Raw genomic sequence first — 16,087 nt, 5'->3', positions numbered from 1 at the left:
GAATTGGAATAGTTACATCTAATCGGTATATAAAATCAGCACGGTTAGATAAATGGTTAACAAATTTCCCTCAAGAGATAGAAATCAAAGGTGTTATCCCCATGCGCTGCAAAGACCGGTCCTTTTCTATCTTCGATAAAACTTGGAATTAGCCTCTCTACTGTCGTGATAAAGGTAAGACTGTCTACATCTTAACCTCCCCAATACACCATTGAGGTATTGAGACCCAAAACTCATAAGATACGACATTGGATGTTTACTTTCTATCTAATCCGTGAATTAAAATAGATAATGATATTACAATGTTTACTATGCTTTAAATATAAAATGTTTTAATATGCATTAAACATGTAAAAAACTCATCAAAATCCATATGAAAATCGTGATAAAATACCAATGTTTGAAATGCTTTAAAATGTAATGTTTTGTGTGACTGGTTTTGTGTATATTTAGGTCTAAACTCTAGTACGTTATGATATAGATAATTTGCCACTCCAAATTATGTACCTGAAATACTGAATGGTATTGCAAGAATAATGTCTATCATTCCAATCTAATCTTTCCTTTGCAAAAAAAATGAGCAACTTCATAGAGTTTCTTCGCTTTGCAAAACTGAAACATATAGATGTGGAAGGACTGATATTTTTGCATTCAAAATTTCAATACTGCCAGTGTTACATCTCAAAAGAAGTTGAGACGAACAAACAGAACAGAAAGACTTGAGTTACCTCGATAAAGCAAGATCATCCATGACTTATTAAATTGATAAAATAGCCCATTTATATAATATTCCCATACAAACTCCGCTAGAAAACGAACAAAAAGGCTATCTAGTCGTAAACTTTCGCCAGGAAATTCCGTCCCAAACACCTAGAGTGCATAATGATTAGTGACTAAAACCAGGAGGGCAAGAAAAATCTACCTACCAGAAGACCGCATGCTAGTCCAAGGAAACTTGGATGTGGGGTTGGTAGTGGTGGTGCCATTGATTCTTGGGCGGTCTTGGGCTCCATGGCGCACCCTGCCACCATAACCAGTCGGTTTCTTGACTCCACTTCCGTCAAGCCAATGTGTCTTCTTCGTTTCATCACCTTCAACAATGGTGGATTTAGACTGCTTGCTCATGTTCTTTTTTTCCTCTTCAATCACACGAATTGGGTACAAATCTGGTGATATAGAAAGTGGGTTTCTCAAAGTAACATATGCTTTCTTGTAATCGGGTTTTGCAATTAAAAGTCCACCTCTCTTTTTCCTCTTCCCGTCCATGTTAAGGGTTCTAACCTCATCGACTTCAAATCCATATAGTGATTCCAAGACTCGCTTGATCTCAATCTAAAAGAAGAATCAACAAACACATTAGTTGGATCTGATATACAACATGATATGGAGAAATATGGCAAAAATAGATGTTCTTTATTTGGGGGTGGGGCACCTTTGTAGCAGAGGGGATGGTTTTGAGAGCAATTTCAGTGATGTTGGAGAAAGAAGTGGGCATAAGAAGCTTAATCGGAAGATTAGCAAAGTTAACCACTCTTCTTCCTACTCGACTTCCCATCTTTTAGAATAGATTCCCTAAAAAAAACAAGTAATAAACCAAATTCAGTTGGGCACATAATAAAATAAACTACATGTTCAAATATAAGCAGAGTTGAGAACAGGTCCTCAATTCGAGAAAACCCAAAAGAATACATTAATAAAGATCAACGGAATTAGAACCTGAATAGTAGTCAAATGGGCAATAATTTAACAGTATATCATAATGAATACAGGTCAAACATGTCGAAATTGTTACCTCTCTTTATGTCCATTTTTTAAATAGGTTTCATAATTACCGAATAAATGACACATAATAGTATCATATACAATAGATCAATTTAAGTATAAGTAATTGCCTAATGCATGCATAGCTCTAGCATAAATCCAATAAGTAATTATCATCAAGCCTGTAAAATTTGTGTGGTTACTAATGAGCACATGAAAACCAGGCTTTATCAATGATGGGATTATTCAATGCTGCAGTTGGTTGTGTTTATTGGTGCACCCCCTTGTAAGACTATGGTGAACTATTACAGCAGTGAAGGTGAAAGCCCGGTGAAAGGCCTGTCGGTGATCTCCATCACCAAGGTGAAGTGCATGTCTTCTTTCTCTCTCATTTATTTCAATTTGAAGAAAAGGGGTTAAAAATAGAAAACAGCCGCTATTCTGCTACGGTGCTACCCACTTGGCCACTTTACAACTTTTTCATTTTTCCCTTTTTTTCTTTTGAGTATTGATAACAAAATATATGCTGGATGTAAGGTAATTAATAACACATAGACTATGGTTGCTCACTTGCTAGTTAAATAATATATATTACTGATATAAAGTAATTGTGTTTAACAAACTAAGTATTAAACATATAGATATAATAACAGATGGGTTGCATAGATGACATTATATTATACGGAAGTTAAAGTAAATGAACCAAAACAATGATAATCAAAACAAAGAAAAGGCAATTCACGTTGATGGATATAACTAGAGGTGATAAAATGGGCGGGTTAGGTCATATTGAGTAACAACTCCAAATGGATTCAGGCCAGTAAGCATACCACATTAGATTGGATCCATCAGTTAATAACTAAGAGGGTGTCTGGGATTGCGTTATAAAGTATTTATCTAATTATTACATTTGTAAAACGCAAATAATCTAAAAAAGTGTTTGTATGAAAAAGTGATTATTGGCTACGAAAACGCAGTTTTGAAGAAGCATGTACCGACATGCTTTTTCAAAACGCAGTTTTGAAAACGTATAATCTATTTCAAAAACTCAGATTTTGTTTTGTAATCGCAATCCCAAACACCCCCTAATATCTCATGAACTTTGTGAACAACCAATACATAATAAAAAATTATTTTTATTGCTAAAATATATATCGAATCTCAGATATTCATATGACATTAACTGAACATGGTATAGTTAAGGTTCTATATTACTGAATGAAAGCATTCATACACATAACACAAATCTCTTGATTAAGCAACAGGGAAACATTAACAACTTGCTTTGCATTTAATTGACATAAACACCCTATGCCTACACCAAAACGAAGGAGTTAAAATAACCTAACTTGGAAGAATTCATTCCATTTTATTCCTACCTACATACTTACAAGAACCAAACTTCGAATTCAGTCTTTCGCACCTTATAGATATAAGAAATTTCACTTTCAGTTGCACTAGGATTAACCATACTCAGGAACACTTTAGATCGGCTTGAGCTTGATTCGAATAGCTCAAAGATATCTAATAAAGGATATAACTTTGAAAAATGAGACACATTTCAAGTGATGTGTAAACTTCGGTTGAGCCCACATAGCTCCAGAAGTTTATATTTATATAGACACATATTATACAATGCTCTTTAAAACTCTATAAAATTTGAGTGATTGAGTCTGGCTTGCAACTTGCAAGTGCTTTGAGCTTCAGATTTAACTTTAAGGAACTCGAACAAATGCTTAAATTCAATATTGTAACAGTAAATAAAAATGTATTGTAACCCTAAATGATATTAGTATAAAGGCAGGTTGTTTAATCATGATACGTCTGTTTTCGCTATGACTATGAATCCAAAACTTATATGTGTCCTATCAAAATACATCACAGAAATATATATATATATATATATTCACTTTTCCATATATATATATATATATAAGCTACCAGTAATCTATAGATGATATTACATACAACTTCCTAAGTGTTGATGCAAATCGCAAAGAATAGCCTCATCGAAATGAAAATAAAGCCCTAATTTTAAAGATATACATATAACAATCAAAAGAGAACGTATAAAAAGTAAATATATACATAAAAAGCTGACCTGAAATGTATTATACGAAAATGAAGATGATCGATTGAGTGAGTGAGTGAAGAAATTAAGGGAGAGAAGCGGCTACAAAAGGTTTGTGTTTTTGACCCCGATTTGTTTTTTTTCTTTTTTTTTGTTACTTTCTTATTTGGGCCGGTCTATACAATTGGTCCATTGGATTTGGAATTTTAGATCACTTCACTTGTATTTTTTTAAAGGTTCCAGTATTATGTTATCCTAATTGAGTCTACGTTAGAGAGTCTTCTCACCTCTTGCCTGTATCCAGAAAAAAACTCCCTACCAATCTATTCGAAGGCACAACAATTAATAGCATTAAACTCTATTAATTGTAACACCCGGACTTTCATAGGTTATACTTTACCACAATGTAAATATATAGGTAGATGTACCAATTTCTAAGGTATAATGATCACAGTTGACAATGTAAATGCCATATTTTATGGAATGTAAAACCTGGTGATTATACTAAAGTATTTGTAAAATGATTTCAGATTTTCTTTTGTTTTTTTTTTAAAAAGAACTCTTAATTTAAGTCTTTAACATGTTTTATTTAAATATAAACTATTTTAAAAGATTTTGTTTTGAGTTTGTTTAGTAATATTTTTTTCCTTTGTGGTTTCAGCTCTATATGGAATTCGGGCTCATCGTAGTTGTTGCAGTCAATGGAATAAAACCTAAACCATGGGCATTTTTGAAGTCGTTCGCCATTGAAAACATCAATTTAAAATCAAGCAATTTTTTTTTTGGATAGGTTGAATTGTCATATTGGTCTAAAGAACTGCCTTTTGATTCCAGTTAAGATTGTAAAAAACTTGCTCTTGTTAGAAGTAATCATCGAACCTTGACTTGTCTCAAATAACAAAAATATAAACTACTTAGATCCAAATCTTGTTTTAACCTATAATATGTTTATAGTTTTATAATGAAAGTGAGATTTTTTTCCTTAAAACTATTGAGTTTGCTCATTTTCTTATATGTCTATGCTCCTTAGAATTTGAGGATCTCCCTCCTAGTTTTTTCAAACAAGACTAGTGAACTTCCAAAACAATATCTATCATTTATTAACTACTTTAAACAAGGCAGGGGAACTTGTAACTCGGGGTTGGATCGGTAAAGGGGGAGTTAGGAATTTTTAAAAACTCATAATGGAATCGGGGAGAACTCGGATTGCCTTTTATATAGGAAAATCAATTTTTTGAAATTATATATATTTAAAAAAAAATAGGCTATAAACTTGAAAATTAAACATAACTGTTTAAAAAGATAAACATAATACTTCAATGTTCAAACTTAATTGTTCAGAAACATAAACGTAACACTTGAAAAAATTTAAAGTTTGACCGAGTTCTAACCAATTCACCCAAGTTTTGACCGATTCATCGGAGTCTCCCGAGTTTTGACCGAGTTTGACATATGTTGACCCAAGTCTAACCCGTTGACCACTTTTAGGCTGAGTCTTGGCCTAACTCGACCCGTTTAGTCGTCGATTCCGAGTCTGAGCCCGAGTTCTCACCCGAGTTGGCCAAGTTTTACAACCTAGACTTTAAATATCTTTTCCTAAATACCTATAATATACTCAATGAAATTATTACAACATACATCCTCTAACTCTTAGAATAACTTCATCATCCCTTTGGTCATCAGTTATTTTATATTAATAACCAGTTAACCACATTAATACCGCCACTACCCCCATCTCCATTAGCGCCACTACCATCACCTGTCGTCAGTGGCGGATCTTAATATTTTTAGCGGTGGGGGACAAATTTTTTTTCCCCATCGCTATTTTCCGGGTATTATATTATGGTCATGCAATACACTTAATCGGGTCGGGTCAAACAAAAATAACACTAATAATCTAAGTTTTACATTACAACAAAAAACTACAAAAGACTTGTGAATATACCAAGAGAAAAGGCGTTGGATTGTAGATTGTGGGAGATATACCTTATTACGTGGATTGCGGATTGTTGGCTAAAACATAAAATTACGAATGGACTAAGTGAATTGTGGGTTATAAAAACTAAAAAGGTAAATTTTATTTTTTTCTAGAGCCTAAAACTCAAAAAAAGGAGGAAGACCTTATTACGTGGATTGTGAATTGTAGGCTAAAATATAGAATTATGAATGAACTAAGTGAATCGTGGGTTATAAAAATTAAAAAGGTAAATTTTATTTTTTCTTGATCCTAAAACTCAAAAAAGGGAGGAAGACTGATATGTCCATTTATATGCATATTTCCATATTGTTTCTAAGTCGTTTTAAGCTTAATTATGTGCAAATTATATGTATATTCGATGCTTTGATGGTATTGTTAGTGATTTCAAGCTTAGAACAGGTACATTGGCTAGAAATAGCATTTGGAAGGATAAAAGATGCATTAGGATGATTCTTAGACGAGTACGAGTGAAGACGAGTTGAAAAATACAAGTTTTGCGAAAACTGGAAGCTTGTGCGACACACAAAATGGGCATGCGGCGCACAGAAAAGTGAGATTTTGGACAGGGAATTTGGCAATTGTGCTTGTGCGGCGCACAGGAGAGGCGTGCGACGCATAGTGGGCATAGAAAGTCTGAAATATGGAAATTTGAGGTTTTGTGCGGCGCATAAACAAGGTCGGCTGAAGGGTTTTTGATTTTTCACTATAAATACAAGACCATAACCCTCCCATTCGATATACAATCACCTCTAGTCGATTTTAGGGTTCTTTGGGGCAATACTCAGCAGCTTTTTCGTCCATCAAGGTCCAAGGGTTGTTCGTGAGCTTCAAGGCATTCGGTTGTCGATTTTCTTAGCATTTACTTGTTTTCTATACATTGGTACAATATGTTCTTCTATATTTTTACTCTTTGTGCTTTGTTTATGATTATGAATAACTAAATCTTTAATCATCTACTAAGATGAAGTGACACAATTGAATGATGGTTGCACTATTTTTATAATTCAAGTTGATTTGATTTAACGTTGTGTCGTAATCTTAGCTTATTAATTCTTTGTTATTTAACTCTTAATTGCGGATAGTTTTTGCATGATCTTAGTGGTAACTTAGGTTGTGTAAAAGTTATTTTGATTGCTTGGTCAGAAGAGATTGTTTCTATGACGGGTACGGTAGAAAGTAATTAATAGTTAATAAGAATTAACGGGTTAATGGTTGGGTACAATCAATAGACACAATTGTTATCTAAATAACCAAAATAATTAGTTCACTAGGAAAGTTATGAAAGGCGTCTCGGGGTACCGGTCTTAGTAATGAAACTAGTTAATTAAGGGAATTGAATAAAGTAACGAACTTGACGGGTACGGGGTGAGTCTTTGTTTAATTCTCGGTTATTAATTAACATATTTGAATTGGTTCTTCATTTAAGTGCAACCTAAATAAGTTGTGTTATGGAGTCGAAGTAGATGATCTTTTAATTAATATTGATGTTAAAATTTCTCTTTTAAATTAATTCTACGGAATTACTAACTTTTTCAAATTAACTAACCGCTTTCAAAACCAAGGTGACGGGAGTCCTTAAATCCAAAACTCTTTTTAAAACTGCATTAAACTCTCTTGCTCTTAATCAGTCCATGTGTTCGATTCTGGACTTACTGATAGCTTTACTATATATGATAAGGTACACTGCCTGTGTGTAAAAGTCTAACTATTAGTATTTTCTTGTTTATAAATTTAAGACTAGATTTTACACATCAAGTTTTTGGCGCCGCTGCCGAGGACTAATTTAAGAGCTTTAGTTTGAGATTTCGTAGTTGATCCTTTCTTGTACTCAAGTGCAAGAAAGTTACTTGCTTTCTTAGGTTAATTTTCAATTTTTAGTTTTACTTTTCTGTTTTGTTTAGTTTGTGTAACTTGGTACGTTTTACGGTTTTCTTTGTTTGTGTTTTCAGGGTTTGTTTCTTAGTTGATGACCACAAGGGCTGCCGGTATACCACTAGTAAGTCATCAATCTAATCCGGGAAAGACGAAGAGACAAGGAAAGAAACCTTCTAAAACCGTTAACCTTTCACCTAGCAAAATAGATTCCTTAAACTTAAACGTTGAAGCCGAAAGTTCCACACCACCAGAAAATAAACAACCAACTCCACCGAAAACTTCACCTAAAAATTCACCAAATTCAACACCAAACTCCACTCCACCCTCTACACCTTCTACTACACCTAGAAACATGGCCGAAGACATGGTTTATCCGTTTGATAGGACTATTGGGGAAAGTACTCGAGTCATTGCACCTAATAGGGGCTCGGCTATTCGTCCTCCAACCACCGCTCCAAATTTCAATGTCAAAGGTAATCACTTGTCTCGGGTTGAAGAAAATCAGTTTGACGGGGTTGTTAAGTGGGATCCATATGATCATGTGGAGAAGTTTGAAAAGGTTTGTCGATTGTTCAAGTATCGGGAGACTCAAATGCCACATGTTAAGCTTGAATTGTTTCCGTTATCTCTTATGGGAGAGGCGGCAAATTGGTATAAGAATCTCGATGACAACATATTTGAAACATGGGAAGAGTTGAGGGAAGGATTCATTGAGCGGTTCTTTCCGGCTCAATTGGTTGAGACAATGAAGTTGGAGATTCGGGCGTTTAAGCAACTTAGTGGTGAGGATTTGGTAGATGCTTGGAAAAGATTGAAGGAATTGATGAGAAATTGTCCCGGGCATGGTATTCGATTGAATGAGCACATTCTTATTTTGTTTCGGGGTTTAGATAGCCGTACTCAAAGGGAATTAGATTGGGCTTGTTGAGGTAACATTAATAATGTCACTTACAACGAAGCCTATAAGATTATGGAAGATATGGTTCGTACTAGTGTGATTCGAGAAGCGGGTAGGACTAAACCGGATCTTGTGAAAACGGGAAGAAGAAGTGTGGCTCGGGTTGATAGTGGGGGAATTAATGATGTTGTGGCTAAAATTAAGGCTTTGGCAAGTCACATGGATACGCAATTTGCAAGCATAGATGGTAGGTTTGGGTTGATTGAAAATGATTTGAAGACGGCGGTTGCGGGTTGTGATATTTGTGGTGATAGGCATTACACGGAAGATTGTGATAAAGCACCACGGAATGAGGAAGTTGATTATGTTCAAAATCAATATCAACCACCGTTTGCAAATCGAGGGTTATTTCAAAGGAATGGAGCTTATCAAAACCCAAGGTAATTCTAATTCTAATTTTAATTCTAATGGTGCAGGGAATTATAGGTCCACATTAGGAGCTTCATAGCAAGGAAGAAATCAAGGAGGTCCTTCGGTTCAATCGGTTGCAGTTGTTGATCCTAATGCCAAACTTAGGGATCTTGTGAAGAAGTTTATGGTTGATCAAGACAAGAAGAATGAGAACTACAGAACTGACATCACCGCTTTGAATGACAAGATGAATCAAAATATAAAAAGTCTACAAGCGGCCATCAAGGATTTAGGAGTGAGGCTTGATAGAATGGGTAATTCTAATCGTCAACAAGGATCTTTGCCAAGTAATACCCAACAAAATCCTAAGCCTTCCGGTTCGAATGATGGAGGTAATAAGTATCAACACCCTAATGTTAGGAATGAGCATGTAAATGCCATTACTACTCGGTCGGGTAAGGTAATTAATTCTCCTATTTCTCCTCCTATTTCTAGTGCTACTAATGTTCCTACGCAGGTTGATAGTGAGGACAAAGAAGATGAACAAGTTGATGAAGAGATTGTGATGGAGCCGAACCAAGCCGTGAAACCACCGGCCGTTCCATCTACATCTACTACACCGGTTGCTACACCGGTAGCTAAACCGACGGTTGATGAGCCTCAAGTCAAGCCATATAAGCCTAAAGTTCCTTTTCCTCAAAGATTAAAGAAGGATAAACTCAAGGAACAATATGGTAAGTTTGTAGACATGATTAAATCGGTTTATATTAATGTGTCTTTGGTTGATTTGCTTTCAGGGATGCCGAATTATGCTAAGTTTATCAAGGATCTTGTGACGGATAAGAGGAAGCTAGAGGAAGCTAAGGCTACTTTCCTCAATGCGGAGTGTTCGACAATTGTGCAAAATCAAATCCCTCCTAATCTTGAAGACCGAGGGAGTTTTCTAATTACTTGTTCTCTCGATGCTAAGCTTACTTGTGATGCTTTGGCCGATATTGGTGCAAGCATTAATTTGATGCCTTTTTCGGTTTATAGGCGATTGTCTTTAGCGACTCTTAAGCCAACTCGGATGAGCATTAGGCTCGCCGATCATTCATTTCAATATCCTATGGGGATTGCGAAAAATTTGTGTGTTAAAGTAGGCCATATTGTCTTTTTGGCCGATTTTGTTATGCTTGAGATGGAAGAGGATGCCAAGGTTCCTCTTATTTTAGGCCGACCTTTCTTGTATACGGCCGATGCCATCATTCGTGTTAAGGATAAGATTATTTTGTTAGGCATAGGAAATGATAGAATTTCGTTTTCAATTGATAAAGCTTTGCAACATCCTTATTCTACCGATGATTCATGTTTCAGGATTGATGTAATCGAAGAAGATGAAGCTTTGGAAATGGAATTGATAAGTTTCTTGGACACAGATGAAGGAGAAGCTTTGCTTGCTTGTAGTGAAGAAGAGCAAGTGATGGTTGCGGACATGGTAAGAGAGATTATGGAGGTAAGCACGGATGAAACAACACCGAAAGATGAGACTTTTGAGGAAATTGAGAGGGATGGTTTGAAGATTGAAACTTCGGTGGACAATCCACCAACCGATTTGGAGCTCAAGCCACTTCCCGAACACTTGGAATATGCATTCCTCGAAGGTAAGTCACTTTTTCCTGTTGTCATATCGTCATCACTTTCGGATGATGAAAAAGGTAAGTTAATGACTGTGTTGAAGGCTCATAAAAGAGCCTTTGCTTGGCATACAACTGACATACCCGGAATTAGCCCCGAATTTTGTAAACATAAGATTAATTTGCATGAAAATTTCAAACCAAGTGTTCGAAGGCAAAGAGGCTAAATCCGAATATGAAAGATGTCGTTAAGAAAGAGATAATTAAACTTTTAGATGCTGGAATTATTTATCCTATCTCTAACAGTCCATGGGTAAGTCCGGTCTATTGTGTACCAAAGAAGGGGGGAATGATTGTTGTCACTAATGAACATAATGAACTTGTACCTACTAGAACGGTTACCGGGTGGCGGGTGTGTATTGATTATAGGAAGTTAAATGATGCGACCCGTAAAGACCACTTTCCTTTACCCCTCATTGACCAAATGCTCGAACGGTTAGCCAGAAACGAGTATTTTTGTTTTCTTGATGGTTTCTCCGGGTACTTTCAAATACCCATTAATACCAACGATCAAGAAAAGACGACCTTTACATGTCCTTTTGGCACGTATGCTTATCGTAGGATGCTATTTGGATTGTGTAATGCTCCCGCCACCTTCCAAAGGTGTATGATCGCGATATTCCAAGACATGTTAGAAACATCTATGGAGGTTTTCATGGATGACTTCTCGGTCTTTGGTGACTCTTTTGACAAGTGTCTTTCCAACTTGGATAAGATGCTTGAGCGATGTGAGCGGGCACACCTTGTTCTTAATTGGGAAAAATGTCATTTTATGGTTAAAGAAGGCATAGTGTTAGGTCATAAGGTGTCTAGTTTGGGGATTGAGGTAGATAAGGCTAAAATTGATGTTATTGCTGGGTGTTAGAAGTTTCTTAGGTCATGCCGGGTTCTACCGTAGGTTTATTAAAGACTTTTCTAAGATAACCCGACCTATGACTCATTTGCTTGAGAAAGATGTGCCTTTTGAGTTTAATTCGGATTGTTTGAAGGCATTTGTTTTGTTGAAAGATTGTTTGACTCACTCACCCATTATGGTTTCTCCTGATTGGTCTCAACCTTTTGAACTAATGTGTGATGCAAGTGATTTTGCAGTTGGAGCTGTTTTAGGACAACGAGAAGGTAATCATTTTCGTCCTATTTACTTTGCTAGCAAGACTCTTAATAGTGCTCAACAAAATTACACCACTACTGAGAAAGAGTTGCTTGCGGTTGTTTATGCATTTGATAAGTTTAGGTCGTATTTGGTGCTTAGTAAGACCATTGTTTTTACCGATCATTCAGCCCTAAAGTACTTGTTTGCTAAACAAGATGCTAAGCCTCGTCTCATACGTTTGGTTTTACTTTTGCAAGAGTTTGATATTGAGATAAAGGATAAGAAAGGGGCTGAAAATTTAGCGGCCGATCATTTGAGTAGGTTAGAGGATCCTCACCGTAAGGAAACAAAGGGGGATGATATTGATGATGCATTCCTGGATGAGTCTTTGATGAGTATTGAATCTAATGTTCCATGGTATGCAGATTTTGCTAACTATCTTGTTGCTGGGGTACTTCCAAAAGGATGGACAAATCAACAAAGGAAAAATTTCTTTTCCGATGTTAAGCATTATTATTGGGAAGAACCCTATTTGTTTCGTGTTTGTGCAGATGGAATGATCAGAAGATGTGTTGCGGGTGGAGAAACTCGTTTGATTTTGGATGGATGTCACCGAGGGCCAATCGGTGGTCATTATGGACCAATTGTTACTAGTAAGAAAGTGTTTGATGCAGGTTTTTATTGGCCAACAATTTTCAAGGAAGCTCAAACTTTGGTGGATACTTGTGATGCGTGTCAACGTCAAGGGAACATCACAAAAAGAGATGAGATGCCCCAAAACTTTATCCAGGTTTGCGAAGTTTTTGATGTTTGGGGTATTGATTTTATGGGACCCTTTCCGCCTTCAAATAAGTGTCTTTACATTTTAGTGGCGGTTGATTATGTGTCTAAATGGGCCGAGGCTAAGGCCTTGCCAACGAATGATGCAAGGGCAGTGATAAATTTCTTGAAACATATGTTTTGTCGTTTTGGTTGTCCTAAGGCCTTAATAGGTGATCGTGGAACTCATTTTGCGAATCACCAACTTGCTAAGGTGTTAGAGAGATATGGTGTTCATCATCGTTTCTCTACTTCTTATCACCCGCAAACAAGTGGCCAAGTAGAAAATACGAATAGGGCATTAAAACGAATTTTAGAGAAAACCATAGGTGGAGATTTCTTTAGTTATTCCACACCGGTGAGAGAGGAGACTAGAGGTCATACGGGTATGGGCACTCCTCATGTTACTCCGGGTGATGATTGGTTTGCTGTTGAGCGTAATCCTGATGGTGCTGACAGTGTTCCCTCTGTGTTCCCTGATCCTCGATTTTGATGATGTGTTGGTGATGAGATGGCGGTGCGGGATTCCGTGGGCATTTAGTCATCATGATTATATTTGGTTCACTTTGGTAGACGGTTATTGGAACATTGCACATTTTACTTTTCGATTTGGTTGTAATGCCCTTTGTTGGCACCCATAACATTTTACTTTTTCCGTATTTAGGGTAGTTTATTTGGTTATGTAGGGTAAACGCTAAGTATGGGGGGGGGGAGGTTGGTTGGTTATTTCATTTGACTAATTTCTAATGCTTATTATGTTTGAGTTTGTTTTGGTTGTGTTTTATGCTTTTGGAGAGGAGTAATTCATATGCATATGCTGGCAGTAAGTTCAGCGCCCATTCATTGTGACGATTCTACCAAGCATACAAACATTTACCAACATCCGGCAAGTTTTCGTAATTCTTTTCTTTTCTTTTTATTTTTCTTTTACCTATTTCCCATAGATTGCCTTTAGTTCATAGTACAATGAGGACATGGTACAACTCAAGTATGGGGGGTAGGTAAATAGGAAAAAGCTGGGTGAAATTGAGACTTTTTGATGAGATTGAGTAGATTTTTAACTTTTGATTGCTTGTCCTATAGTTGAATTACTTTGTCACCTAGATTTAATCATATTTTAGTAAGTAATTGAGCTATATTCCTTTGGTTAAAATTTTTAAATTGTGAAATGTGTTTTGAATGATCGTTAAGGCAAATCCATTCGGGATTGATTACATGACTAGCACACTCTACCACAAAACACCAAAATATACCCAAATATGTGAGATCTTGATTCATTTAGAGATTTGATAGGTGTTACGGTTTTGGTTTAGTTGCCTTGTAAATTTGTCCCTCTCATAGGCTTTTGGATTTATCCGGAAGTAAGAGTCTTTTTTAGAGCTTTGAACTATGACGTGCAAGTTTGAAGTTAATTTATTCCATTTCCGCTTTTCTTTCTTTGATATGAGTGTGCCGGTGATTGCGTTGATTCTAGAACTTGTCTTAGTTGATCGTCCCGTAGTTTGTTAGATGATAAAGAGGTAAATTTAGGATTAAACCCTTTTCCTTTGTTTATTCACCCTTTGTTATGTTTATTATTGTTAAACCATGTTTGTGTGCAAGTGTTTAAGTAGCTAATCACATTGGTTAGTGAATTTCCCTTGTTAAACCCTTGTTGCACTTATTTTTAGTGCAAGATACACTTAGAAAACTTGTTGAGCCTAACCTTTTCATTTGTGTTAAATCCATTTAAATTTGTAACTTATCCTCCCCATACCGATAGTCGAAATCCTTGGATGGTCATTAGTTGCCTATACTAGTTGGATGGTTTGGAGTTGTCTTGGTTGTGTCGGGTTGGTATATTTCTCTATTGGGGGTAGATTGATTTCGTCATGATTATGGATTAAGTCTAGATTGTTCTAATTAGTAAGAGTATTGATTTGTCATTATGTTTCAAAGTTCAAAAAGGGGTACCAATTAGACAGGGTAAAAGTAGTTCATTAAAAAGAAAAGAGAATGAAAAGAATGAAAAACAGAAAAAGATAAAGAAAAAGAAAAAAAAAAGAACTTGGACTGTCATTTGGTATTTCCCTCATTTTTGGCAAATCAATGTAGAGTTGGTATATAAGTTTAAACCAACAAAATGTTCTTTGATTGATTATGTTCTTCATAAGAAATTGGCATGTTCGTTTAAGCCAAAATTTGGTAAGATATGGTGGTTAGAAGTCGTTTGAAGGTAATACACCACAATGGTGTCGGTTTTTATCGGTCTATTGGGGGAGTAGTGTCGGGAGAACGTCTTTTGGGTTGTGGATAGATGACAACTAGTGATATGGGTTGTGTTAGATTAGACTATATGTAAAACTTTGTTAATTGTTTCTGTTATTTCCTTTTAACACCAATTATATCCTTAAATTCTCATACACATTGTTAAATACCCTTGTAAGCCTTTGTACATTTCAACCATGTTATTTACCTCTTTTGATAGACGTTATATGGTGCTTGCGCCATGGCGACATAGGGACGATTCTATTACAAGCCTATGGTTAAAATATATGCATCACGACTAGGCTTCGAGTGATTGATATGATATTTCAACCCAATAGTTTGTTAGTTGGAGAAAGTTAGTTGAGATGTTCTTCTTTCATTTGATTAAAGTGCTTAGTCATGTTTTCGAGGCTTATGAATCATTCAAGTATTGTCAAACATTTCAATTTTCCATTTAAGATTAAAACTGCTTAACTATTCTTATGGTTTTGCTTCTTTTTGGATTAATGTCATGTTTTGCAATTGAGAACCAAGGGAATGAATGTTTTAAAATCTGAATTTGCTTGAGGACAATTATATCCATTTATATGCATATTTTCCATATTCTAAGTCGTTTTAAGCTTAATTATGTGCAAATTATATGTATATTCGATGCTTTGATGGTATTGTTAGTGATTTCAAGCTTAGAACAGGTACATTGGCTAGAAATAGCATTTGGAAGGATAAAAGATGCATTAGGATGATTCTTGGACGAGTACGAGTGAAGACGAGTTGAAAAATACAAGTTTTGCGAAAACTGGAAGCTTGTGCGGCACACAAAATGGGCATGCGGCGCACAGAAAAGTGAGATTTTGGACAGGGAATTTGGCAATTGTGCTTGTGCGGCGCACAGGAGAGGCGTGCGGCGCACAGGAGAGGCGTGCGACGCATAGTGGGCATAGAAAGTCTGAAATATGGAAATTTGAGGTTTTGTGCGGCGCATAAACAAGGTCGGCTGAAGGGTTTTTGATTTTTCACTATAAATACAAGACCATAACCCTCCCATTCGATATACAATCACCTCTAGTCGATTTTAGGGTTCTTTGGGGCAATACTCAGCAGCTTTTTCATCCATCAAGGTCCAAGGGTTGTTCGTGAGCTTCAAGGCATTCGGTTGTCGATTTTCTTAGCGTTTACTTGTTTTCTACACATTGGTACAATATGTTCTTCTATATTTTTACTCTTTGTGCTTTGTTTATGATTATGAATAACTAAATCT

The 16,087-nt window shown here is 36.0% G+C and overlaps 1 protein-coding gene across 1 annotated transcript; it reads right to left on the bottom strand.

The window, feature by feature from the left end:
* Positions 1-724: 724 nt before the first annotated feature.
* LOC122589069 lies at positions 725-3,967 on the bottom strand. The gene is made up of 3 exons (XM_043761311.1): positions 3,863-3,967; positions 1,433-1,572; positions 725-1,332 (listed from the first exon to the last, which is right to left on the bottom strand). Exons 2-3 carry the CDS (start codon positions 1,553-1,555, stop codon positions 919-921), a joined length of 537 nt encoding a protein of 178 aa, XP_043617246.1. The 5' UTR covers positions 1,556-1,572; positions 3,863-3,967; the 3' UTR covers positions 725-918.
* Between the last annotated feature and the right edge of the window lie 12,120 nt (positions 3,968-16,087).

The sequence above is a fragment of the Erigeron canadensis genome, chromosome 2 (assembly GCF_010389155.1).
Source record: "Erigeron canadensis isolate Cc75 chromosome 2, C_canadensis_v1, whole genome shotgun sequence".
Classification (NCBI taxonomy): domain Eukaryota; kingdom Viridiplantae; phylum Streptophyta; class Magnoliopsida; order Asterales; family Asteraceae; genus Erigeron; species Erigeron canadensis.
This window is presented reverse-complemented; position numbering and strand designations above follow the sequence as displayed.

Bases quoted from the DNA above. Each gene is read 5' to 3' on its own strand.
- LOC122589069 (XM_043761311.1), bottom strand. From the start codon at position 1,555: ATGGGAAGTCGAGTAGGAAGAAGAGTGGTTAACTTTGCTAATCTTCCG. The intron at 1,333-1,432 runs GTGCCCCACCCC...TTCTTCTTTTAG, and splicing joins CCATCCCCTCTGCTACAAAG to ATTGAGATCAAGCGAGTCTT.